The sequence below is a fragment of the Alternaria dauci genome, chromosome 1, assembly GCF_042100115.1.
Source record: "Alternaria dauci strain A2016 chromosome 1, whole genome shotgun sequence".
NCBI classification, from domain to species: Eukaryota; Fungi; Ascomycota; class Dothideomycetes; order Pleosporales; family Pleosporaceae; genus Alternaria; species Alternaria dauci.
Genome location: NC_091272.1, coordinates 4,317,548 through 4,340,116, shown reverse-complemented (window position 1 = coordinate 4,340,116; position 22,569 = coordinate 4,317,548). Strand labels below are relative to the sequence as shown.

The window sequence follows — 22,569 nt, the reverse complement described above, 5'->3', positions numbered from 1 at the left end:
AGGAAGAGTTCTGTCGATTTGTATTAGCGGTACAGCTATGCGTTATAGAATGGACGCGGGTAATTCGAAGTTCACGCATTCCAAGGCAGGTTCCCCAACTTGTGTTGCGACGCGAAAGTGTCTGGCGATTCCTCTAATTCGCAGCACTACACGCGTGTACGTCCTGACAGGTGTGCATTTGTAATGCTCCGATTGACATGTGCATGCGCTGTGGCCTATGAGAGGACGCATCATGACACAAATCTGCAGATCATATTCCATAAGCGGTTAAATGGTGATTGCCTATGACAGACTTCGCGCATGTATAATGTACGTAAGCCAGCAAGCATTTGTAAGCTCACCGGTTGCAGCTTCAACATCACAACGAGATATAATTCTACTGTTACAGCTATCGCTGATAGACGATTATCGGATACCTTCCTGAAGCCTACAACCACGATTCTTGCTAGCGCCAGAGACATAGCAAAAATGACGTCAACCAAGTCCTTCAGCACCACACCAGCTGGTGCGCAACAGCAACCCACACCCTTCGACTTGCACGTCGAAGAACAGAAGCTCCAGGATTTCAAGACTCTACTTAAATTGAGTCCAGTCGCGAAAGAGACGTACGAGAACAAGCAAAATGAGGGTAGCCATGGCGAGTTTGGAGTTAGCCGGCAGTGGATCATTGACACAAAGAAGGAATGGGTTGAGAAGTTCGACTGGTATGTTTCCTTTGCAAGGATCCGAAAGAGGGCATTGTACTAAGATGCTATAGGCGGAAGGAAGAGGACCGGATCAACTCTTTCCCCAACTTCAAGACCACTATCAAGGATGATGATGGCGGCAGCTACGACGTCCATTTTGTGGCATTATTCTCGAACAAATCAGATGCCATCCCTATCGCGTTTTTTCATGGCTGGCCAGGTTCATTTCTAGAGTTTCTGCCTCTTATGGACCTCCTACGCGACAAGTACACGCCAGATACCCTCCCTTACCACATCATTGCGCCGTCTCTGCCTGGCTTCGGTTTGTCATCAGACCCTCCTCTACAAAAGGACTGGAAAGTTGCAGACACTTCCCGCATCATGCACAAGCTTCTTCTGTCCCTTGGATTCGGGCCATCAGGATACCTCGTCCAGGGCGGTGATATTGGCAGTCTCGTTTCGCGAGAGATAGCAGCCACATATATTGAATGCAAGGGCATGCATCTCAACTTCATGCACACCAAGGACATTCGATCTTACTCTTCGCCGGAAGACAATATCAGTGAAGCGGAGAAGAAAGGTATCCAGAGGATGACCGAATTCATGGAAGTGGGCCGTGGTTATGCAATCGAACACGGCACTAAACCCTCTACCATCGGTCTTGTACTTTCCAGTTCACCCATTGCACAATTGGCATGGATTGGCGAGAAGTTCCTCGCGTGGTCTGATCCTTCCACTACACCTTCACTCAATACCATCTTGTCCGATATCACCCTCTACTGGCTTACCGGTTGCTACCCTACATCAATTTACACATACAGGGAGGCCAAAGAAATAAAGTATGTGGACAAGCCCACGGGGTACAGCTGGTTTCCTTATGAATTGTCGCCTGTCCCAAAAGCTTGGGCCGAGAAGACAGCAAAGATTGTCTTTTTCAGGGCGCACGAGGCCGGTGGGCACTTTGCGGCGTTGGAGAGGCCCGAGACGCTTTGGGCGGACGTCGAGGAGTGGGTCAAGCTTGCTTGGAGATGAAGTGGTTGAGGCGATGAAGCCAAAAGTTGTTATCGCGAGATTAGGATGATGATGTGCACACGGTTCAACGTCTTTAGCCCGAAAATCGTGTCAGAGAGTAAACGAATCGACGATAAGCCTGTAATTTTGATCCATTGTGTTGCTCACTTGTGGCCGCCATTGTAGAAGCTCGACTAAGTTTCCAGCTCAATAGAAATCGCATCTAATTGTTAGTCGTAACGTAGATATGTCGTCCGTCAGGAGTCCAGACGCTGATCATGATGTTGATCAGGCAGTCAAGTTTGGGACCGATGAAGGATTTATCGATACAACCGCATACGGCTAGCGTACGTGGCTGTGTCTGGCTGCGTCACTCTGGATGACGCATATCGTACCAATAAAACGTCCCTCCCGGCGACAACGGCTGCACGTCTAACCCCTTCGTCGTAAGGTGAAACGTGCCATTGCGGAGCAAAGCCAGCATGCTGCAGTAATCATCACAAAATCTATACTTTTATCTTTGCCCGTCAAACCTCCTTTCCGACGTTCTTTCTTTCCCTCGGCCGGATCTCCTCGCATCACTCGCTTTGCCGGAGACCGGCTAACACGGCATTAACAACAGTAATCGCCGCAATGGCCCCTTTTCAACTGGGAGAGTTGGGCGCAATATGTAATTATGCCAAAGTTAAATACGAAGAACGGGTCGAGACGAAGAGACGTCGCAGCTCCCATAGACGCTCAACCGGCGACCCCACAATGATGTGCTCCACTAGTATTCCTAAACGCAAACCTCAGACCTACGGCAAACTACACAAACCACCTAAAGTAGAGTCCTTACATGAACGACAAGAACGACCTCGCAACAGGTTGCAGAAGCGCGGTCCGCCGAGCATTGTGAGTGCAATTACGCCACCGCCTAATTTCTTCGCGCTGGAGTACGACCCTTATCCGTATAATACACAACCAAGCCAGTTTCTTGGTGTATATTCCAGTATCAATACCGTGACTGCCGGTGCGTTCCGACATGGCGCGTATTCGTTTTCAAGAGAAGGGCTGTTGGATGGAAGCGAGTACCTGAGTCCGACGGGTCGCATCAAGATTGTTTCGCACACCATGCAGAGCACAGGTGTTACGGCTGTTGTGCCGGGAGATAAGAGCCATACGTTTGAAAATGGGGTCATGAGGCTGGATATCCCGCATCCTAACAGTCAGCCTGTGGCCCGGTTCGATAGTCAGCAGGATCTTAGCAAGGAGGTTAGCAAGAATGTGGTTTTTCTGGCGCTTCATGAAGCACCACAAAGCGCTTTTTGCATTGGAATGTTCACGGACAAAGCCTTAGCATGGGGCGCTTGTCTCAAAGACAAAGCGTGGCTTGAGTGGTCAGATCCATTGGTTGAGGAAGAGAGGAGTGTTGAAGAGAACGACATGCCACGGGTCTCGGCGAGACTTGTAGGGAGTGGACGGCATGCGTGGTTCGTGAGGGCTTTTGAGGTTGATGGGAGTTGAGGGGTGCAACGGACGACAAAGCACTACTCGAACGAGCAACATCCGCCACGGTCAAACACCTTCTCGTCGATGGCGAACACTCATATTGGATTCGTTCGTCAAGGATCAGACGTCCAAGTTCTGAACCACTGGTTTGGATAGAAGAATGCGACAACCACACGTCAAACATCACATACCCGAAGCCAGGATGTTTGAGAAAATGGATCCATTTAGAGTTCAGGAGACATCACTGCCATTCGGCTATACACAACGCACGTGCTGGCTATGCCCGCAAATGATGTCGTGCGATGAGGGATATAAACATTTTGGGAACACGAAGTCAAGAATTTTGCAAGGTACAGTCTATGGGAAGCAGGATTATTGCATTTGATGCGGCAATGCATGAAGCATATAGCGATCTGCTATATGTTCTGTTGGGAATTTGGAGCCGACTGCATGGTCTGAGACCACTTCCGTGACATAAACAAGTCATACTTTACAGAATCTCGAAATACATTCACCTTCGCTGGTTCTTTTGTCTCCACCCGTATACGATTTGTGAATCTGTGTCATTCTATCCTTCTCTATCTCCTTTTTCTGTCTTTCGGCTTCCAACATATAGACTAACATACTGTATTCCGACAGTCTGCATAATTGCCAGCAATAAGCAGCACGACTGCGACCACGAATTGAAACCAACAACTTCAACTTTGTGCGAGCATACGAAGAGAATGGCGAAGCCACATACCAGCGATAACCAAAGCTTTCGAGACCACAAGATAGGGAACGTGTGCCTTCTCTAACTCTCGCTGTCAATGAGCTCATAAATATGCTAAGCCACAGATTTCTTCTGGCGAGTATTGAAGTCAAACCGTGTCATCTCGCGCTCCTGTTGTGGTGTTTGTACACGACTTCACGATGATAGCGTCTTGTCACATCAGGTGAAAGCCAAACCAGATTTCCCAGGTTCATACTGCGAAACAGCACCTCTGTGAGCTGCAGAGCAATCTTTAACATATCATAGACGGACAAAAATGTTTATTCCTTTCGGAAATAACAGAGATCTCGCCAAACCACGTCGAGCACAATATGGACAGACGAACAGTCGGAATTGTGTTGAGAAGAGAAAAGAAGAAGTGTGCGAATTGATGTATATATTTACCTACATAAGCGCGACAGTGTACAAGGTGGACAAGCGCACGATGTGACAGGACCAAGTTTCTGAAAGCATATGCGCTGGCTGCTAGAGCGTTCCGAAGAGTTTGTCAAGTCACATAGTAGCGAGCACTAGAAGTAACCCACGCTTCTAACAATATACTTGACTGTTTGTTGCCATCTTCAAGGCAAAACAGATGCTTCTCAATGCCTTGGAGCTCTACGGTTGACGCGCGTCGTGAACACGGACCGTGTAACTGTGACGGAAGCATCTCGTTGCCGACAACAAAAAAGCCTTTGCAAATGCCGTAATGTGGCTACACGGGTACGACATGTAATCTCCCGACGCACGCCTGGTCTACCCTGCAGCATTGGGTACCACGACAGCTAGGCTATGTGCATGGTGGCTGCCACGCCCATATGTTGGAGCTGGTAATTTACGAACCTGGACCGCCAGAGGCGCATGCCACTTTGTAGCTGACCGTCGATCGCATATTCGCTATCTTTTGTGCGTATAGTGTATGGAATACAAGCATGGTATTATTGTTCCTCAAAATTCACTTAGTTGTTTGGCGACTGATGTGAAGGTCGGACAGGGGAGCCAAAGTAGAACAGTGTCATTCAATCGAAGCAATCATTGCTTCCGTACTAATCATGCGCAGCATGACAGGAGTGCGGGTTGGTTACCAGTGTGCTGAGCAAGTGTGAGGTGGCATTTCCTGAATGGGTTGATGGCGTTGATAGGCCACGATAGTGCAGGGTCCCACCATCCCTTGCGTAGCCATATGCTCGAGAAGCCGTCGGGGTGTGCATGTCTCGGGTTTCATAGCGCCGTTATGTTGAAATCACGAGCCAGACAAGCACAAGTCTATTTCGACAAAAAAGGGATGTGCAGCCTGAATGAATGACTGTGCACTTGCAGTACGTGTGATGCGCAGCCTCATACGCTCGGCCAATCGCGTTCTGCTTCTGTCGCGCACGTAGAAAAAAATAGCGTTTCATACTTGCGCGGAGTTGTGCAGGCCTGTGCAAAAAGCCGCATCGCGAGATGTCAGTGGTGGCTGCAGAATCGAAGGCGCCCAATGTAGCCACCCTCGCTGCTACTTCGGCGTTCATGTACGATGGAGGAGCTGATGTGCTCCCAGAACCAGGGAGACGAGCCGGTCGTCTCCCGCTATTAGGGTCCTCGGCTGCGCATTCATTGGTGGTGATCTGGTTGCTGGATCAAGGCGTTCCAGTGGCTAAACATTGCGAAAGTGATGACTTCAGCTTATCGCGAAAGCAGGTGCGTACCCTAGGAACAGCATCCGCATGATACTAGGGCATATCGACATTGCTGGGGCAGAGAATCGAAGTAAGTGGGGCAGTGCTGCGGCAGCGCTACACACGATGTTAGCCACTGCGTACTCTACATTGCTTGGTTGTAAGGCGAGCGGACGGGCTTGTTTGAAGATGATTTGTGAAACTGTGAGCACCATTGGACAAGTGGGGCTAGCGTCGAGTATGGGAGATATGGCAACTATATTCCGGTATTGTATGATCGGCGTCAATGGTCAATAGCCGGGCGCCATGATGCGCAGCAAGGTCTTAATGTCCTTGTGATAAGATGTGATCAGCTAGACTCGCTTGTTAGCGGTGATTGTGGCGCCTGTCGATCCGGTTTTCTGTTCCCGTAGCTCCAGGTCAGATCTTGCTTTTGACAGCCTGGAGCCTTGCATGAGGCGCGGACACCACGTCGCCAAGTCGCCGCACATGGTCGTCTTTCACTTTGTCGGTCCAAGGCGTCCAATGGCAATCAGCCGCGGCGGATCTTCGCATCTGTCAATGTACGAGGCTGCGATGGCGTCTGCGGGTGGAGTCGAGATCGGTATCGTGAGGCGAGAAGGAACGAATATCCCTGCTGACAAGCATGACAAGGGAGGCACCATTGAACCTTGGAAGAGCGACCGAACAACGCCTGATCCTCCAGAACATCACTTCAGTTTACCCCGGGTACAAGGATGATTGCAATGAAGCATGCAATTCTAGTACAAATCCAATCCCATGCTACAGTTGCTGCCCAACCACGTCGATGCAGCACGCCCAGGAACCCGACCACGCATGCCAGCTGGCGTTCGCGCCCTACCCTCTCAGGCCTCACAGAACTATCTCGTTGCCGCCCAATACCGAGAACAGATACTTGGTTTGATCGAGGTTTCTAGTTCCTTCGTTGGGTTTTTCACCGGAAGCTGCGAGGGCGCAAGGGTAATCCGGTGTATCCACATGCATTCGTCTCGGCTCTATCGATTGTGTTCCACCTCATTAACACGTGCGTAATCATATACCCCATGGAAATACCCAAGCGCCCGCGCCGGATCATCTTTTCCTGCACCAAAACCCAACAGCGAAAGCAAGCATGTCAAAATGCTCGTAGATGCATCCATCCATGTCGTGAACATGAACCATGCGTGCCATTGCGTTCATACCATAAGATCTCCCCGCTTTTTTCCGAATGCGGGTATGACAGAAAGAACCAGCAAAGTCAAAACAGGCTACAAAAGAAATGTAACAACATGAATCGAAGCAGAAATGCTCAACAGGTAGGAGAGAACCGTGGATGCAAGTGTTTGACATAAGGAAAACCGATGCAGATTGACTTCCACAGCAAGCGGCTGATACCTTGACCCTCTCCATGACTGCCAAAAGAAACCAATATAAGAAGACGCCCCGTGAACGATATATTTACAAAAAGAAGCAATTCTTGTCGGGATGACTGCGCTCTAGTGAGCGCACGGTGCGGGCGTAAGCGTGTGCGTGGACGACGTGTAGCAAGGCTCTCGAGGTGAGTGTCAATGCGCCACATCGATGGCGCTCGGGAGTGGCACTGTGATACACCATGAGGCAAATCACCGTAACTTGAGATTGCTAAGATCACCGCCGGCGCGCGGTAGACGTAGGTCGTTGTGCAGGACCAGCGCCCACTTCTTCGAGGAGATCCATGCAGGAGGTCAACACTGCGCAACATTAGCAAGGTGTTTGGGGAACAGACGCCATGTGATACTGACTCGCTACGATTTCCTCTTCCCATACACCCATCTGGTAGTCGACAAGACCGTGCTTCTCCATGGCGTCACAGTTCTTGACGAGTTGGGTGCCCATCTTCTCGAGAAACTCATAGTCGATCAGCGACTTTGGCGGTTGTGGTCGCTGGCCCGTCGTCGTCATTTCCTGCGTCATGGTCTTCTGCTTTTGCAGTGTGGCAAGCCAGCAGGTGTTGAATTCTTCCCACAACTGCAGACGCTGCTGGTAGTAGGTTTCGTCGTCGCGTACTAGGCCTGCTGCGGTCAACTCAGCTGCTCGCTCGATATTGTGCGCACCGGAAGACTTACCCAGCGTCTCGGCCCAGTGCAATAGCCAGTCGGACATTCTAAAGAGCAGTGTGCCAGCTTCGCTGAGGCGGCCGTCACGCACATGCTCAAACGTCTTCTTGAGCTCGTTCTGGTAGTTTCTGTAGAAGTCGTCGTACTCATTGCCACTGTTTGGCTGGGGCTCGCTGTAGTTGCCTTGCGAGTAGGCCCCTTGGGAGGGCGCCTGATGGGGGTCTGTCATGCCAGCAGCAGAGTAGGCGGGTGCCAGTGCTTCCCGTCCAACCTGGGCTTGCGGTGCTGAATAAGCTAGTGAAGGATACTGTGAAGGGACGTTTTGCGCCGCGATGGCAGAGGCAGGTGCGCTCGTGGGCCCACTCTCATAGTATTGCGGTTGTGCCACGCCAAAGCCGGTGCTCAAGACCTGTATAGCCGAGTCCCTATTCTGCTGGTACTGTTCCACAGGCTCATACTGCGACGAGGCTTGCGCCGAAGCCTGGGCGCCAGGCACGCTGTACATGATGTTCTGGCCGTAGGGCGAGTACTGCTGGGGTGCACGCTGGGCCTGCTGTTGCTGGTCGGCGGCATAGTCCTGGGCGGGATAGGCTACGGGGGATGGTTGAATCGATGAGCCAAACTGTGCACCTTCACCGTAAGCGTAACCGTAACCCTGAGAGCTGGCGCGACTTCCGGAAGAGGGGACGGAGGTAGGTGGGGCAGGCGCTGTCAAGGGCGGCTGCCTGAAGCGATCGGGTGCGCTTACCACTGGATACGACGCCTGTGGTGGAAGGAGCGTGCCTTGCTGGCTTGCGTAACCTGAGGGAGGATGCCGTGGCCGGCGGTCATTGTCCATCCCAACCAGGCCGCCTTTATACTGCAGACTGAAGGGCGGTTCGAGTGCCCGGTACCCCAAGGGCGAGACTGGCGGCGTCGCGTAATTGGCCAGCTTGCAGGCTTGCACGAGGTAGGTGGTGGAGGGCCGGCGCAAGACGTGGAGAGGCGAGGGCGCAAGAGTCGTCGAGGTATGCGCGGACTGATGGAGAGATGCGTAAGAGGTGCGTCTTGCGGCGGGATGCGTGAGAGGACCAGAAAGAGTTGATGGTTGATGTGGGCCAATGGTGGTAGATGTATGACGTCCGAAATTGGAAGAAGAGATGCTCCAAGGTCCAGATGGTATGGATATAAACACGGCCCTGACGCGTCGACGAGCGGCCAATGGAGCCCAATGATGCAGGAAAAGAAGCTCGCGCAAGAGCCTCGGCCGGCCACCAGGATAACCTCGCTCTAGCTGCAGGAGGATGACTGCAATGCAATGCTCTGAGGTCCGGGATTGGTCCTCCCGATGCGGTAATGTTGGAGAAAATGTGTGCGTAGTGTGGATCAGCTAAACACGTAGCCACTAGATGACTGCGAAATTGTCCGGTAACTGCAGGCGTGGAGAACCCTGTGGGCGATGGGCTGGTGGTGAGGCGACGCTTATGCGTGAGATGTTTGAAGGGTAGTCCTTGCAAACAGATCAGTGTTCCAACGAGTCGGACGGAGCAGAGGCCGGGCTAGGAGATGGTCTCAAACAATCTAACGTCTGCGTTGCGGTAGCTCAACGGCCTAAACGTACGCTGGCGTTCTTCACGATACAGTGTCTTGGAGCGCACTGGGCGAGCGGGAGTACATGCAGAGACGAATGAAGCGTTCGGTCCGAGACAAGACAGAAAGTGCGACGGATGGTAAATTTGTAATCGCATGCACTGGGCCCACGGGTAGAGAAGACAGCAAGGCTCTAATATAAGAGTCGAGTCGAGACGAGACGAGACGAGACGAGACGAGACGAGAGGAGCAATGGCGCCCGTGTAAGCTCGACGTCAGTTCACGGCTGCCGAAGATGCTCACCAGGGTGCAAGTGGGGGTGGTGTGGTCGGCGATGCGATGGCAGCCAGGCTGTATGGGGGCAGGAGGATTGGTGGGCGGGAAGTGATGCAGAAACGCTACATTGGGAGAGCATCGGGCAGTGTGGGAAGCAAAAAGGAAGTAGTTCACAAGCCACGCCGGCGAACAGACTGTAAATGCCTGGACCAGGGTGTTGAAGCTAGAGGAGAAAACAATGGTGGGTACCTGAGAAGTGGGTGTGGCTGCAGGTCGGGCGAGCGAGGGCTGGCGAGTAAGACGACTCCATGAGCTCTGGATGACAGCGACCATGCGAAGTCTCCGATTTCCGATATGGCCAGGGCGGAGCTAGCAATACCCTGTCTGCCATGGTAACGGATCGCCCATGGTGGATCTGCAGGCGTCTGGGCAGCCACACTGCAGGGCATCATCGCGTTTGCTATGCGTGACGACCAGCTGGACGCGGCCGGCACGACAATGCTGTCAGCAGCACCATGACGAAAGTCAGCAACTCCATCGTGGCCTCTCTGTTCGTCTCTGCTCGGCGCAACCAGATGGCGTTTCCCGCCCCGCGGCTCCACAGCGGCCAAATGTCGCAGGTTGCTAGCCCAGGAACTCCTCTTCTCACCCAGCTGGCCTTGGCAGCAGGACAGTGACCACGCGACGCATGGCATTTGTCCGCCAGTACGCGCGAAGAGCTTGATGACAAAGGAGCCCGGCGCACCGTGGGAAGACTAACCTCGACGAGCGCGTTTCCGACCTGTTTCACGCACCTGGGCCTCATTCGATTCCTGAAGCGCGTCTGCGTCGTCTCCTGTTGCCAAATCACGACCAAACCAATGTCGAACCTGGATAGCCTCATGGCCGACAGTGTCTCGTGTAGGTAGGTGCTGACAGGTGTGTGAGAAGGTTTAGGGGCTATCTCGGCCTCCAAACTCGATCTGTCCTTTCATCTCTGCAACGATGCAAGTTCCCGTCCAACGAACAGGGGTCTCTCGCCTGTGGTCGATCTTGCCTTGGGCCACTTCACCCATCCATCCTGCATCAGCCTCACTTGTCGATCCTGATCCTGCGAATAGGGACCTTCCCTTTCAGAATTCATCGACTGGCGCAATCCATCCATACTCAAGCCGCGACCTCGCCATGTCTTCTCCACGCCGCGACTCCTCGAATCTTACGTCTGCGGTCCAGTGGGGCTAGCGCCATCTCGGTCGCTCCTGCCGGCAAACCTCACTGGCTCTGCCTGTGAACCTTTCGTCATGTCCTCAACACGGCACACTGTAAACACTAACCATCGCCCGTTTATTCCCAGCTAAGAGGACGCCTTACACTGTCACTGACACTAGGATCGCACGCTCTGGCGCGCCACACGCCTCGTGCGCTCCTGTGCCCCGGCCTGTCTCACCATGAATGTCCCTTCACGTGCTCTCGGAAGATTGCAGCCTTCTGGAAGCTCAGCAAAGGCGCACAGCATGACTTCGCAGGACACAGCCGTCGCGTCACGAAACCAACATCGTTCAACTTGCCCACTTTCGTGCGATCACAGCCCAGGCGAGTGCGTCATTCAGCACGGACGGCGATCATCAGGTGGCCCTGGCTGTCGCATCAACCTCCACCACCGTGCTTCGTGAAATGACCAAGGACCACGGCGAACATGCTTCGAGAAGGTTTCACTTTGTTCGACAAACGCTTGACTCGCTCTGAGCTGCAACCAGGCAAAGTCTCGGGCAAGTACCGTGATGCACCGTTTGCGCGTCGCGCGGGACTCGCGACAAGGAGGCCATACAAGGAGCTCCCATCGCCGATCAAGATCTGAACGGCAGCCGTCTCTCTAGCGTAAATCTCCTCCTATATGCTTTCAGCTACCTAACGTTGCTCCGCGACATGATTCGGAGCGACCGAAATGTAAATGCGAGCGGTCGTAGCACAGACGTCAAGGACAAAAGGTCATTGGCCGCCCTATGACCACGTCCAAAATAGAACATCGTGAAACGAGTCAGGGAGGATCTTCACACCTCTTCGCTCGCTATCTTCCGGCCATTCCCTCCATCTGGTCCCATGTGCCACCAGCCTGCAATCCATACTATCTAGAGTGGCTTCCTGTCGCTGTTACAGGACTTCCAATGCAAATCTTGACCCTCTTGAGCCACTTGTCGAAAAGCAGCCATAAACGCGAGTTCGAGCCCGAGCGCAAACACAAGCAAATCAACAATACCTCAAAGGTCGCATCAATACTAAGCGCTGGTGGTGGCGCAGCCCTTCATGCAATGAATATTCTCTTCATCTTGGCTAGACAGCTGTCAGAAGCTGCCAGGAACGGACTGAGAAAGCAATAACAATCAGTAGCGCGGGCAAGGTTGTGCCTGGATGCTTGCTTGAGATGATCCTGAACCAGGACAGAAGCACTATGAGCAGCGCAGACCAGCACAAGGTTCAAGGCCTTACGCGTCCTAGAGTTAGGGACACAAGCGGTTGAAATTCATTTCCCTGTACGTACAACGCCGCCAGCGACGAGGATCGCGTGCGCAGATGGCTTTCTAGGTTTGCGACGTTGACATCCAAAGCAAGATCTAAGCATCTTTCCACGTGTTGTGCCCGCAGCACCCTGATCCATGTACAACGGTACGCTGCACCAAAAGCGCTTTTAATGCGGACAGTGTAAGACTGACAGCATCAGCCTACACATGGACGACGGGATCGAAGAAAATCCTAGGCGCCTCTTGAAATGTCTCATCATACATTCACCTATGCTAACACTGCAAATGACTGGTGATACAAGCACAACATATACAAAAGCAGCCACTTATCGCTTGACCCAGGTAGGCATTTTACGTGCCTTGACGTGGCCTGGCTTCTTCCTCTCCACCTTCCTTGGGTCGCGTGTTATGGTTCCAGCTAAGAAGCAGTCAGCAATTGGGTCCGGCATGCGCAGGCGAGACATGTTTGGGATCATCCAGGGTTTTCTGGCAGCATTTTGAGGCGTGGGTAGACAAGGGCATGTGTCAGACACAAGGGCCGCATTGACAATGCATACGGAACGACAGAAAAGGCAAAACTGTGTTGAAAGAAAAAAGCCCACGGACAGAGAAAAATATTGACTTACCTCGTCGTAGCGCCGGCTTCAGCGCCGGCTCGTGGACCAGCAATGATTTCGCTACGGCCAGAGTCATTGCCTCCGCCTGACCAGTCAGGCCACCGCCCTGCACCAAAGCAAAGACGTTGTACTTGTCAAGACGCTGGGTAGCCTTGAGTGCCCACACTGCGCTCTCGCGGTGGTGCAGCCGTCCAAAGAACTCTGAGAGAGACTTGCCGTTGACTAGCACCTCGCCTTCGCCTTCTACCAACCATGCCACAGCAGAAGATGTCTTTCTCCGCCCGACACCCTTAGCACGTCCAAGCTCATCAATCACGCCAGGCTTCGGGACAATGTCACCAGGCTGGTTGGGCTTCTTGTACCGTTGCATTGCCTGGACAACCTCGTCGGGCATGAGGGTGGGGTGAATGCAGTTGAGTCTCCGCAGTATTTGCAACATCCTGTGGTACCGCGCCGTCTTGACTGGTTCGTTGGTCATGATGCGGTACTGCTCGATTGTCTTCCACGCCACTTTGGGTGCTTCGGCCGGCGGTATGACGGGTAGTGTAGCGACCTTTCGGAGGAGAGCAGAGAGCGAGAGGAAGTCGTCAGTGAAGGTCGGCTTTGCGCTGAAGTACGAGGGCGATGCTGGGACGACGCGCAGTGCCCGGAGGTTGTTCTTCTTATCGCCCTTTCCTGCGCTACCGCCGGCGCTCTCAAAGTCAATCTCGGGTGCCGCTGTGAATGGTTCACGTAGCTCTTCCTCTGTGACCTCTGCACGCCGTGCGGCCGTTGTCGAGATGCATCGCCATGCTGTGGGCTGAAAGCTCCGCTGAGCATGTCGAATTGTCCGTTCGCATTGAGGTCGTGGCCGGCTTCCCAGGGCATCGACCGCCCTCCATAGACTCCGTGATATCTCCCTGCTTGCCATTGCACCTCTGATGGATAGGGAATGCGCCTTGGGAGCGCTCTCAAAGGACTGCCACCTGCCGTAAACTGACAATGAGCGCTGCACGAGCCACTTGCAAATGCTTAGCGCCTAGGCTGAAATTATGGTGGACTGTGCACAGCAGATTTCCTACAGCCCCGCCTCTGCCCAACCAGCCTTTTTTCTTCATCAACACCTCTTCCACACACTGATTGTTCTGCTCAACCACGGTTAACTCTACAGTCATGTCTTTCGGAAAGATCTACAGCTACTCGGTACGTTGTCGCACCTACAAACGCGAAATTGCACTGCAATGAGTCCTAACAGCGAGCCAACAGGGTAACCCGCGTACCACCTCTCTCCTGGCCGTCGCGAAGGAGAATGGCCTCGACATTGAGTTTGTCGACACCGAGCCAGCCAAGGGTGTCTCTGAGGACTACCTGAAGCTCAACAAGCTCGGCAAGGTCCCTACATTCGAGGGCGCCGACGGCTTTGTCCTCTCCGAGTCCATCGCCATCGCTGTCTACCGTAAGTGCTACCCCGCCTGTTCGCCCCTTGCTGCATAACATGATGTCGAATGTTATCATTCAGTTATCCCTGTCTGAAAACCATTGTTGAAAACCTACTGTTCTGATTTGCGTCTACTACCATCCCTCCCTCCGTCCAGATTTTGCTGGTGACTCAGAGCTGACGGATTGCAGTTGCCTCGCAGAACGAGAAGACCAGCCTTCTCGGCAAGACCAAGCAGGACTACGCCACCATCCTGCGATGGATGTCCTTCACCAACACCGAGGTCCTCACGCCCCTCGGTGGCTGGTTCCGCCCCATCCTCGGCCGCGACCCTTACAACAAGAAGAGCGTCGAAGAGTCACAGAAGGCCGCTCTCAAGGCTGTCCACGTCATTGAGGAGCACCTTCTTACACACACCTACCTTGTTGGTGAGCGTCTGACTCTTGCCGACATCTTCTCTGCCAGCATCCTTGCCCGCGGCTTCCAATACTTCTTTGACAAGCAGTGGCGCGACTCCAACCCCAACACTACCCGTTGGTACGAGACCGTCTACAACCAGTCCAGCTACTCTGCTGTCGCCCCCAAGCTTGAGTTCATCTCTGAGGCGTTGAAGAACGTTGCACCAAAGAAGGAGGGTGGTGAGAAGAAGAAGGAGCAGCCCAAGGCCGCCCCCAAGCCCAAGCAAGAGGAGCCCGAGGAGGAGGACGAGGCGCCACCTGCCCCCAAGCCCAAGCACCCTCTCGAGGCCCTTCCCAAGGCCACATTCGTCCTTGACGACTGGAAGCGCAAGTACTCCAACGAGGAGACTCGTGAGGTTGCTCTCCCCTGGTTCTGGGAGAATGCCAACTTCGAGGAGTACTCCCTCTACAAGGTTGACTACAAGTACAACGATGAGTTGACCATGACCTTCATGACCTCCAACTTGATTGGTGAGTTGACTTGTCGGTGATACAAACGATCTACTTGCTAATTCATCCAGGTGGTTTCTTCGCCCGTCTCGAGGCTAGCCGCAAGTACCTCTTTGGCTGCTGCTCCGTATACGGCGTAACCAACGACTCCATCGTTACCGGTGCGTTCCTCGTCCGTGGCCAGGAGGCTCTTCCCGCCTTTGATGTCGCTCCCGATGTTGAGAGCTACGAGTTCACCAAGCTCGACCCCACCAAGCCCGAGGACAAGGAGTTCGTCAACGACCAGTGGTCGTGGGACAAGCCCATCGAGGTCAACGGCAAGACCTACGAGTGGGCCGACGGCAAGGTGTTCAAGTAAATGCTTCGCTTTTTTTCTGAAGTGGTTGCTTTGATTTATGATGCGGATGATTTACGAACTGGCATGGGTAGGGATAGGATGACGGACGAGGATTCATGAGATCACGCTAGGCAGCCCTTGGTGGATCAGCGATACTGCCATGGCCCATTAGAGGCTCAAAATGCTGCACAAGAAGTTCATGATACCCAACACACATTTTTCGCCTTGATGCTGTGATGCTCTTTCGTGCATTCATCTTGCTATTTCGTATGCTAGACCAACATGCATGTGACGTCCTGTTCTACGCAGGCGCCTTGTTCACCGTGCATTTCTCAACAAGAGCTGGGGAGTTGGTCTACCATGACACTGCGTTGCCTGGAAGCTGTCAGGTGTTTGCCAAACCCCAGATCTGGGCTCGAAGGGGGCGGGGCCAACAACAGTCGTGGCTTGTCGAATCGAGCCTCTCATTGGTTGAGGGGGGACAAGGGAAATAGCTCGAGCCAACCGCCGAAGCCGTCCAAAGGAAAGGCTGGACAAGACAGACGGCGCAGGCGGCGCGCATTAGGGGACCTGCATGGCCTCTGCTCCTCGAGTCCTTGATTGCCATCACCTCGATCTCCGCGACCACGAGCGCCGAAAGTTGCGGTGCTGCAGCGGTACTAATACGGTGACATTTCGCATCGCAACGCACAGCCGCGCTGCAGCTGCTACATCCGCTCGGGGCAAATCTCCTACCTTGGAAGGAACAAGTAGCACCTTCGTACTGTCGTCATAGCTGCAACAACAAACCGAGATCGCGTGCACATTTTCTTTTTCCATGTCGCGCAAGGGGGGAAACATCTAGGAACGGGACCCGAGAACTAAGGCGACGCACCCGCTGCTCAGGAAAGTCCGGCTTCCTGCGTCGACTGTTGGTGCATCGGGATCCGGACGAGCCAAGGAACGGACAGCCACCTCATCTGTCGTTCACGCTGTGTAACGTAACAACTTGCGCTACGGGAATTCGAGGGTTTCCAGTGACAAGAGGAGCGGATTGTTGCTGCCTTTAAAGCATTGTTGCTGCTGCGCCCAAAGGAACCAGATCGTGTTGTTTTGTCTAGGCAGCAACGCAAATCGTGAAGCAGGACACGTAAAGTTTGACTGCGGCAGTGGCTTGTTTCGAGAGCGACAGGATTGGGCGTCTTGTACACGATACAAGTCTCCTGCGGTCGTTCCTTTTGAGCTTGCAGGTCTACGCACGAGGTTGTAGAGAGACAAGGCTGGGAACATCTGACGAGAGAACGGAAAAAGAAGAAGAGCAGGAAAGCTAAGGGGATGAAAGAGGATAGTGGGAGAGTGGTGAGGAGGTCTTCTGGAAACTCAGGGGAACCTGCGATTCAGGTGATTTGTTTGGTAAGTGGTGTCGGTGTTTGTGGCTACTGATGTGGCTAGGTGCATGGTCATGCTCTATACGTGGGATATCGCAATACATACAGCCCAACGGCCACCTGTTTATTTCACCGTCAAAGCTAATCCTAACAGGGCTCTGGAGGTGGACCAAGCGAAGACAATGTCACAGGCTTCCTCGTCCGATCGACAGCAACAAACTGGGCCAAAAACTCCGTCATAGCTGTAGATGCAGGCTCTCATCTTGCATCAATAACCCGAATACTTGGGAAGGATTTTCCACTTGTCTCCGACCCAGATCCACCATTACCGACCTCACGGGCCAGCGACAGCAACGGAAATGCAACTGACAAATATACTGAGTCGCCGTCACCGGGCACCGCACATGTCTCATTCTCTGATGACGACTCTGGGGCTGAGACACCGAGTTCTGAACAGGAGCTACCAGTTACCATCACCACATTGAAGAACGGTGCATTTGCGGGGTTGCCTTTTCCTCACCAAAGTGCTAGAGCAAATGCGCTTCATGTTGTGAGGGAACATATTTCGACCTACCTCATTACCCATCCACATCTGGATCACGTATCAGGCTTCGTCATCAACACGGCAGCCTTCCACAACACATCGCGACCAAAACGACTAGCGGCGCTTCCGTTCACCGTCAACGCCATAAAGAACCATATTTTCAACAACATCATCTGGCCTAATCTTACAGACGAAGATGGAGGAGTAGGTCTTGTGACATTCCAGCGGCTTGCAGAAGGCGGTAACATTGCTCTGGGCGAAGGAAGCTCAAGAGGGTACATCGAGGTGTGTGATGGTCTGGGAGTCAAGGGCTTCAAAGTCAGTCATGGTCACTGCATGCAAGGACCGGGCCATGTGCACCGCGGATCAAACGCCAACCTATTGGAGACGTCGAGTTTACAGCACTCGAATACTTCTCAGCCGTACGGACAAGTAGACGGTCATGAAGGCCGCTCCATGAGTTTCTCTATGGCAACACAAAGCGCTCCCGGCACTCCCGGCCTGAATGGCAGCACAGAGGCCGGCCGACAAGCCAGCGGGGTCACAGTCTCCCAGCCTCAACAACCGTCAATCCAAGATCACTGCGTGATTGATTCAACCGCCTACTTTATCCGCGCAGAATCCACTCTCACAACTCCAAAACGCGAAATCCTTATTTTCGGAGACGTCGAACCAGATTCTCTTTCTCTTTCGCCTCGCACCCATTACATCTGGAGCGAAGCAGCTCCGAAAATCGCCGCCGGTATACTAAAAGGCATATTCATAGAGGTTTCATACACAAATGCTCAAGCCGACGCCGTCTTATTCGGGCACCTAGCCCCACGCCACCTTCTCGAGGAACTCGGCAGCCTCGCCGACATGGTAAAGGACAGTAAGAAACAACATGAGCGCGAAAAAGAAGAGTCGCGCCTACGCAAGAAGAGAAAACGAAAGCGAGCCAGTGGAGGTGCAAACGTACTCCAACTCGAGAGTCTCACTTCCGGCGAGAACGGCAGGAAAGCGAAAATGGGTGGTTATCTGGGCGGCGTGGGGAAAGGGATTGATTCTCCGATTTCGACGACAAATTACCATTCGCAGACTGATGACGAGGTCATGAGTGATATTCCGCCTTCGAGAGGTGACACAGGGACAAATACTCCGGTTCCTTTTCCTCCTCCACTTCAGCATCATCAGTCTTTACACTACAATCAACTACAGGAGCAGGGACAGGAACATCGAAATAGCACGCCCGAACCACAGCACTCCCACCCTTCAGCCCCGGCGGCATTCGGTCTCTCATCAGTCTCAGTGGATCACAATCGCGCCATGCTGTCTGCGGCTTTTGACGCTCCGCTTAAAGGTGTCAAGGTTGTTATCATTCATGTCAAGGATTCTTTCATGGATGGGCCGTTAGTAGGGGAACAGATACTGAGGGAGTTGAAGGAGGGAGAAGAGGTTCTACAGGAGGCTGGGAGGGGCTTGGGATGTCAATTTGAGGTTAGTGCTGCGGGTGAGAGTTATTGGTTTTAGGGAGTACTGCTCTTGTTCAACGGACGCGTGGGATGGTGGAGTTGAAGCGAACTGGTTTGGCGTCTTGGGTACAGGCCTCGGCTTTTTTTTCTTGGACTTTGAAACGGATCATGGGATACGGCACGTAAGGTCAGGGTGGCATTCTGAGTACATGGGATCAAACGAGTTGGGTTTCTGCATGGTTGGACAGTATGAAGGAGTCTGTTCCACTTAAATTGTACCCTTGTGTGGGAACATATACTTTCAGGTATTTGTTGTACATTTGTAAACAACACTCCTAGAAAATTGCAAGAGTATACAATCTAGAGGGAGGGTAAGAACTATAAGAGCAGAGCTCCTTCGCATCGTGCGCAACGATATGCCATTGCATTTGACTGATGTTAGATTGACCTGTCGCATGCCTTCCCCTCTTCTACTCCACCCACTTTCTCATCTCCCGTTAAGTAGCTCACTCGGAGTGGTCAGAAGTCAAGTCGCATTAGACTCGGAATAGAGCCCATCTGAAAGGTGCTCGTAGTCTCGAAAAGCTACACGCTGAGAAGACCAAAGGCTGTGTAAGATGAAGTGTGACAATGTGTTCTTTCATTCTTCGTGGACCCTCAGTTCCCTAACCACCCTAATCTTCGCTCTAAACCATACTCAACAGCTCGATTCACGATCAGAAGCACCCCCTAGCGCATTGAAGTCAGTCTGATGCTCATATCATTCCGATCTCTCCCCTACAGTCTCATGAACATACCGGTATACCAATAAACCACCATCCTGCAATCCACAGGGCATCATCCATGGTGTAAAGCACTCCCACACATGCTGCCGCCCAGATATCGACTGTCACACAACTCATAATTCCTCTCGTTAGAGGCAAAAAGCGGTTTCGCGCTTGCGGACGGTGCCACAGGAAGTGGGTGAGGGAATGGAGGAGAATGTTTGCCTGTTGCGATTAGTCGGACGGATTGCAGCTGCAAGGCAGATAAGCAGTAACTCACAGGAATGAACACAGTAGTAATGTAGATGATGTTGAGCTCCTGTACGTTGAGTCCCCCGATTGCCATGACTGCACTGAATGAATAGCCTACCACGACGCCGGTAGCGATCCACCAAGGCAGCAGAGGATTCTTGTAAGATGGGACTCTCTCAGTCTCTATGTTGGTGTTGGATTGCTCCATGGTAAGTCCTCGACGAGCGGCTATGTGGAGTAGGTACGAGGGCATATCGAGGTGGTGCCCAAAGCAAGAAGTATGCGAATGCGAGAACGTTGCACACCCGCCGAAGTTGAGATCAAGATGCGGAGGAATTACTCGGGAAGATGATCACCGCATTACGTCTCTTTTAAGGATAACATCTGCATCTGATTTGTTGTTTGCTGTTTGTTAAACTGCGGGCCTTTCCATCATTGTCTCGTCCCTGAACCGGCCCGAGTAAGAGGGTACCGTGGTACTTCCACCCGGGGGACCGAACGTGCATCAAGACCTCTTCCAGTGTATGCGCAGTGTTGCACTCGATCTTTTATGTGTGTCCCTTCCTCTCGACGAACTGAGAATGTGTTGGTACTTGGGCGTTATGCTGCACGCCTTTCCATGATAATCACGTAAATTGCGAGCTGTATCTGGTTGTACACAACAGAACAAGATCGCCTCGAGGATTGCGCAGTGTTTTTGCAAACCGTATATAGGCATGCTGGTTCTTTCCTCTACCGTTATACGACTCATCACCTAGTACGGTAAGGGAACAGTAGAGAGTGATACGCTTTACTACTACTATTTTTGTCAAAGCCTGGGTTTCAGATTGCGAGGACGAGTGGGAGAGCTTTCACATAAGATTTCTGGTCTGAAGGAGACAAGCATGAAGACAAGGAGTTATTAGACACGTTATGGAATATGCACTGCGTGGAAAGGACACTGTTTGATAACGACATGATTGTTTTGAATATTGGATTACGTTAATTGTGATCAGCTTTCCTCTGAGGACTCATTGATAGCTTCAAGCATAACTTCGTTGCCTGTCATAGGGTTAGCAAAGGGAGATAGAGCTGAAACGGCCATCGACGTACGCATAATATTCCTTTCCATCATCATAAGGGCGCGAGGATCCAACATCAACCTCCTTGTTCAATGCTGCTTGTCGTGAGGTCTTCCTCTTACTCTCTCCATAGACTGAAGCGGAGACCCAAAGCAGCCACATGATACCAGCAATGACTCCATATGCGATTATCTGACCCTGGCTTGGAGCAAATCCGGTAAATGCGGGTGCATCCGATGCAAGGAGCAGACCAAGACCTCCGTTGATCATGCCCATGGTAATTAAGATACGTCCTAGCCAGAGATGACCGTACGACCAGATAGTTCGGCGATGGTATTTCTTGAACTTGAGATGGTGTACGAAGCCAAGGATGGGCTGGAAGAAGAGTAGAACGAAGACAGTGATACCAATGATCGGATGGTAGTTGTCGAGCATGTTGACTGGTATGTTTTTGATCATCCAAACGCCGATGCCGAATGCTGCCATGTACACGGCGTACGCAAAGAGTTGAAATAGTCCGTGGACAAGCCAAACGCCGCGGAATGATCCTAGTCGTATGAGGATCGATCCAACTGGGAAGAACAAGACAAAGGCTAGGGCTGCCAGAACACCATGTGCTATGATGATCTTTTGTCGTGATTCCAATGAGAAGCCGCCGCGGCCGCCGCCAAATGATGAGCCGAAATCGGTGTCATCGTCGTCACTATCTCCTCCGAACCCTCCAGGGCCATATTGACCACCAGGGCCGTATTGCGCAGAAGCTGCGGTCGCTACCAACCTTCAGTTAGTTGATGCCTTGATTCACAACTCAGTTCCATACCTAGGCTGAGCAGCATCGCTCGCGTGGTGAAAGTCATGATGAAAGTGTAGAGTGTTCCGAGGGCAATGTTGACTCCACGTGGCAGTGCTCCAGCTTGATAGAAGGAATATTGGCTACTTAATCTGTTCTTACCTGCGACCCGTGGGCCGCTGATCTGACAATATCACCTACGATACAAGCCGAAAAGCCCTAATTCGATGGAGCATGTCTGGATGTGACACAGATGACGTTGTTTAGACCACGAAATGGTTGAGCTTACGTGTTTCCGCAGCTTTTTCGGGTGTTTCGAGTGGTGGACATTGTCGACCTAGTCTGACTTGGGGTCGGGGTATGCATTGGAGAGCCGAAAGTAAGATGTCGGCGAAACACAATGTGGAAGCTCCGACTCTCATGATGTTACGAGTGCCTCAGGCAAGAGAATTCGTTGACGTCGATATGGGAATTGTGAGGCTATCCTGGAGGGTGAAAAACCAGCCATGCTGATCACGTGATTGCGCGACAAAGTATCTGCAGCCTGGTGCAGGTGCACGCGTCTGACTCGAGCAACTTGGCCCGCATTAGCATGATCCTTCGTTCGCGAGTGTAGGCAGCGACTAGGCGACAATTCAGCGAGGCTCTTCTTCCAGGGCGTTGCGAACATGGTCGTTGGTCGGGTGGTCAGACTAATGATTAGTGAGGCAGATGACATGGGTCATGAAGCCTGTGCGGATGTCTCTCGTCGAAAACTTCCTTCCGTGTTAGCACCCTAGGTATAACGTCCAGGTTCGCGTTCACCGTCTACTTGACATGGCGGTCGGCAACGTGAGGTGGCATCCCCACGCAGCGCATCCCGTCACCCTCGACCCCATGGCGGTCAGAGCGCGGTCGAGGTTTTCCATCCGCCCTCCGCGATCCTAGGTCGTCGCATGGCCAGGCACATGGCCGTCATCTAGAAGGTACAAATCCGGCATGCGCTTGTTCGCAGTCATTCGTCCCCGACATTCGCAATGACT

At 52.6% G+C, this 22,569-nt stretch overlaps 5 protein-coding genes across 5 annotated transcripts; 2 read left to right on the top strand and 3 right to left on the bottom strand.

Annotated features, from left to right (window-relative positions):
• Positions 1 to 376: 376 nt before the first annotated feature.
• Positions 377 to 1,918, top strand: ACET3X_001355 (uncharacterized protein). Its single transcript, XM_069446637.1, has 2 exons — positions 377 to 704; positions 758 to 1,918. Exons 1-2 carry the CDS (start codon positions 469 to 471, stop codon positions 1,716 to 1,718), a joined length of 1,197 nt encoding a protein of 398 aa, XP_069311597.1. The 5' UTR covers positions 377 to 468; the 3' UTR covers positions 1,719 to 1,918.
• Positions 1,919 to 4,488: 2,570 nt separating this feature from the next.
• ACET3X_001354 (uncharacterized protein) lies at positions 4,489 to 9,719 on the bottom strand. The gene is made up of 4 exons (XM_069446636.1): positions 8,445 to 9,719; positions 7,706 to 8,318; positions 7,382 to 7,654; positions 4,489 to 7,330 (listed from the first exon to the last, which is right to left on the bottom strand). Exons 1-4 carry the CDS (start codon positions 8,532 to 8,534, stop codon positions 7,248 to 7,250), a joined length of 1,059 nt encoding a protein of 352 aa, XP_069311596.1. The 5' UTR covers positions 8,535 to 9,719; the 3' UTR covers positions 4,489 to 7,247.
• Positions 9,720 to 12,365: 2,646 nt separating this feature from the next.
• ACET3X_001353 (mitochondrial 37S ribosomal protein uS9m) lies at positions 12,366 to 13,566 on the bottom strand (the record flags this gene model as incomplete). The annotated part of the gene is made up of 2 exons (XM_069446635.1): positions 12,366 to 12,457; positions 12,666 to 13,566. 2 exons carry the CDS (start codon positions 13,564 to 13,566, stop codon positions 12,366 to 12,368), a joined length of 993 nt encoding a protein of 330 aa, XP_069311595.1.
• Positions 13,567 to 13,763: 197 nt separating this feature from the next.
• ACET3X_001352 (uncharacterized protein) lies at positions 13,764 to 15,543 on the top strand. The gene is made up of 4 exons (XM_069446634.1): positions 13,764 to 13,838; positions 13,902 to 14,091; positions 14,265 to 15,002; positions 15,053 to 15,543. The coding sequence occupies exons 1-4, from the start codon at positions 13,809 to 13,811 to the stop codon at positions 15,337 to 15,339; spliced, it is 1,245 nt and encodes a 414-aa protein (XP_069311594.1). The 5' UTR covers positions 13,764 to 13,808; the 3' UTR covers positions 15,340 to 15,543.
• Positions 15,544 to 20,718: 5,175 nt separating this feature from the next.
• On the bottom strand, positions 20,719 to 21,614 carry ACET3X_001351 (uncharacterized protein; the record flags this gene model as incomplete). The annotated part of the gene is made up of 3 exons (XM_069446632.1): positions 20,719 to 20,737; positions 20,789 to 21,527; positions 21,578 to 21,614. 3 exons carry the CDS (start codon positions 21,612 to 21,614, stop codon positions 20,719 to 20,721), a joined length of 795 nt encoding a protein of 264 aa, XP_069311593.1.
• Between the last annotated feature and the right edge of the window lie 955 nt (positions 21,615 to 22,569).

Bases quoted from the DNA above. Each gene is read 5' to 3' on its own strand.
- ACET3X_001355 (XM_069446637.1), top strand. From the start codon at position 469: ATGACGTCAACCAAGTCCTTCAGCACCACACCAGCTGGTGCGCAACAG. The intron at 705-757 runs GTATGTTTCCTT...AAGATGCTATAG, and splicing joins TGGGTTGAGAAGTTCGACTG to GCGGAAGGAAGAGGACCGGA.
- ACET3X_001354 (XM_069446636.1), bottom strand. From the start codon at position 8,534: ATGGACAATGACCGCCGGCCACGGCATCCTCCCTCAGGTTACGCAAGC. The intron at 8,319-8,444 runs GTAAGCGCACCC...GAAGGTGCACAG, and splicing joins CACAGGCGTCGTATCCAGTG to TTTGGCTCATCGATTCAACC. The intron at 7,331-7,381 runs GTCAGTATCACA...AATGTTGCGCAG, and splicing joins GGAAGAGGAAATCGTAGCGA to TGTTGACCTCCTGCATGGAT.
- ACET3X_001352 (XM_069446634.1), top strand. From the start codon at position 13,809: ATGTCTTTCGGAAAGATCTACAGCTACTCG. The intron at 13,839-13,901 runs GTACGTTGTCGC...GCGAGCCAACAG, and splicing joins GAAAGATCTACAGCTACTCG to GGTAACCCGCGTACCACCTC. The intron at 15,003-15,052 runs GTGAGTTGACTT...TAATTCATCCAG, and splicing joins CATGACCTCCAACTTGATTG to GTGGTTTCTTCGCCCGTCTC.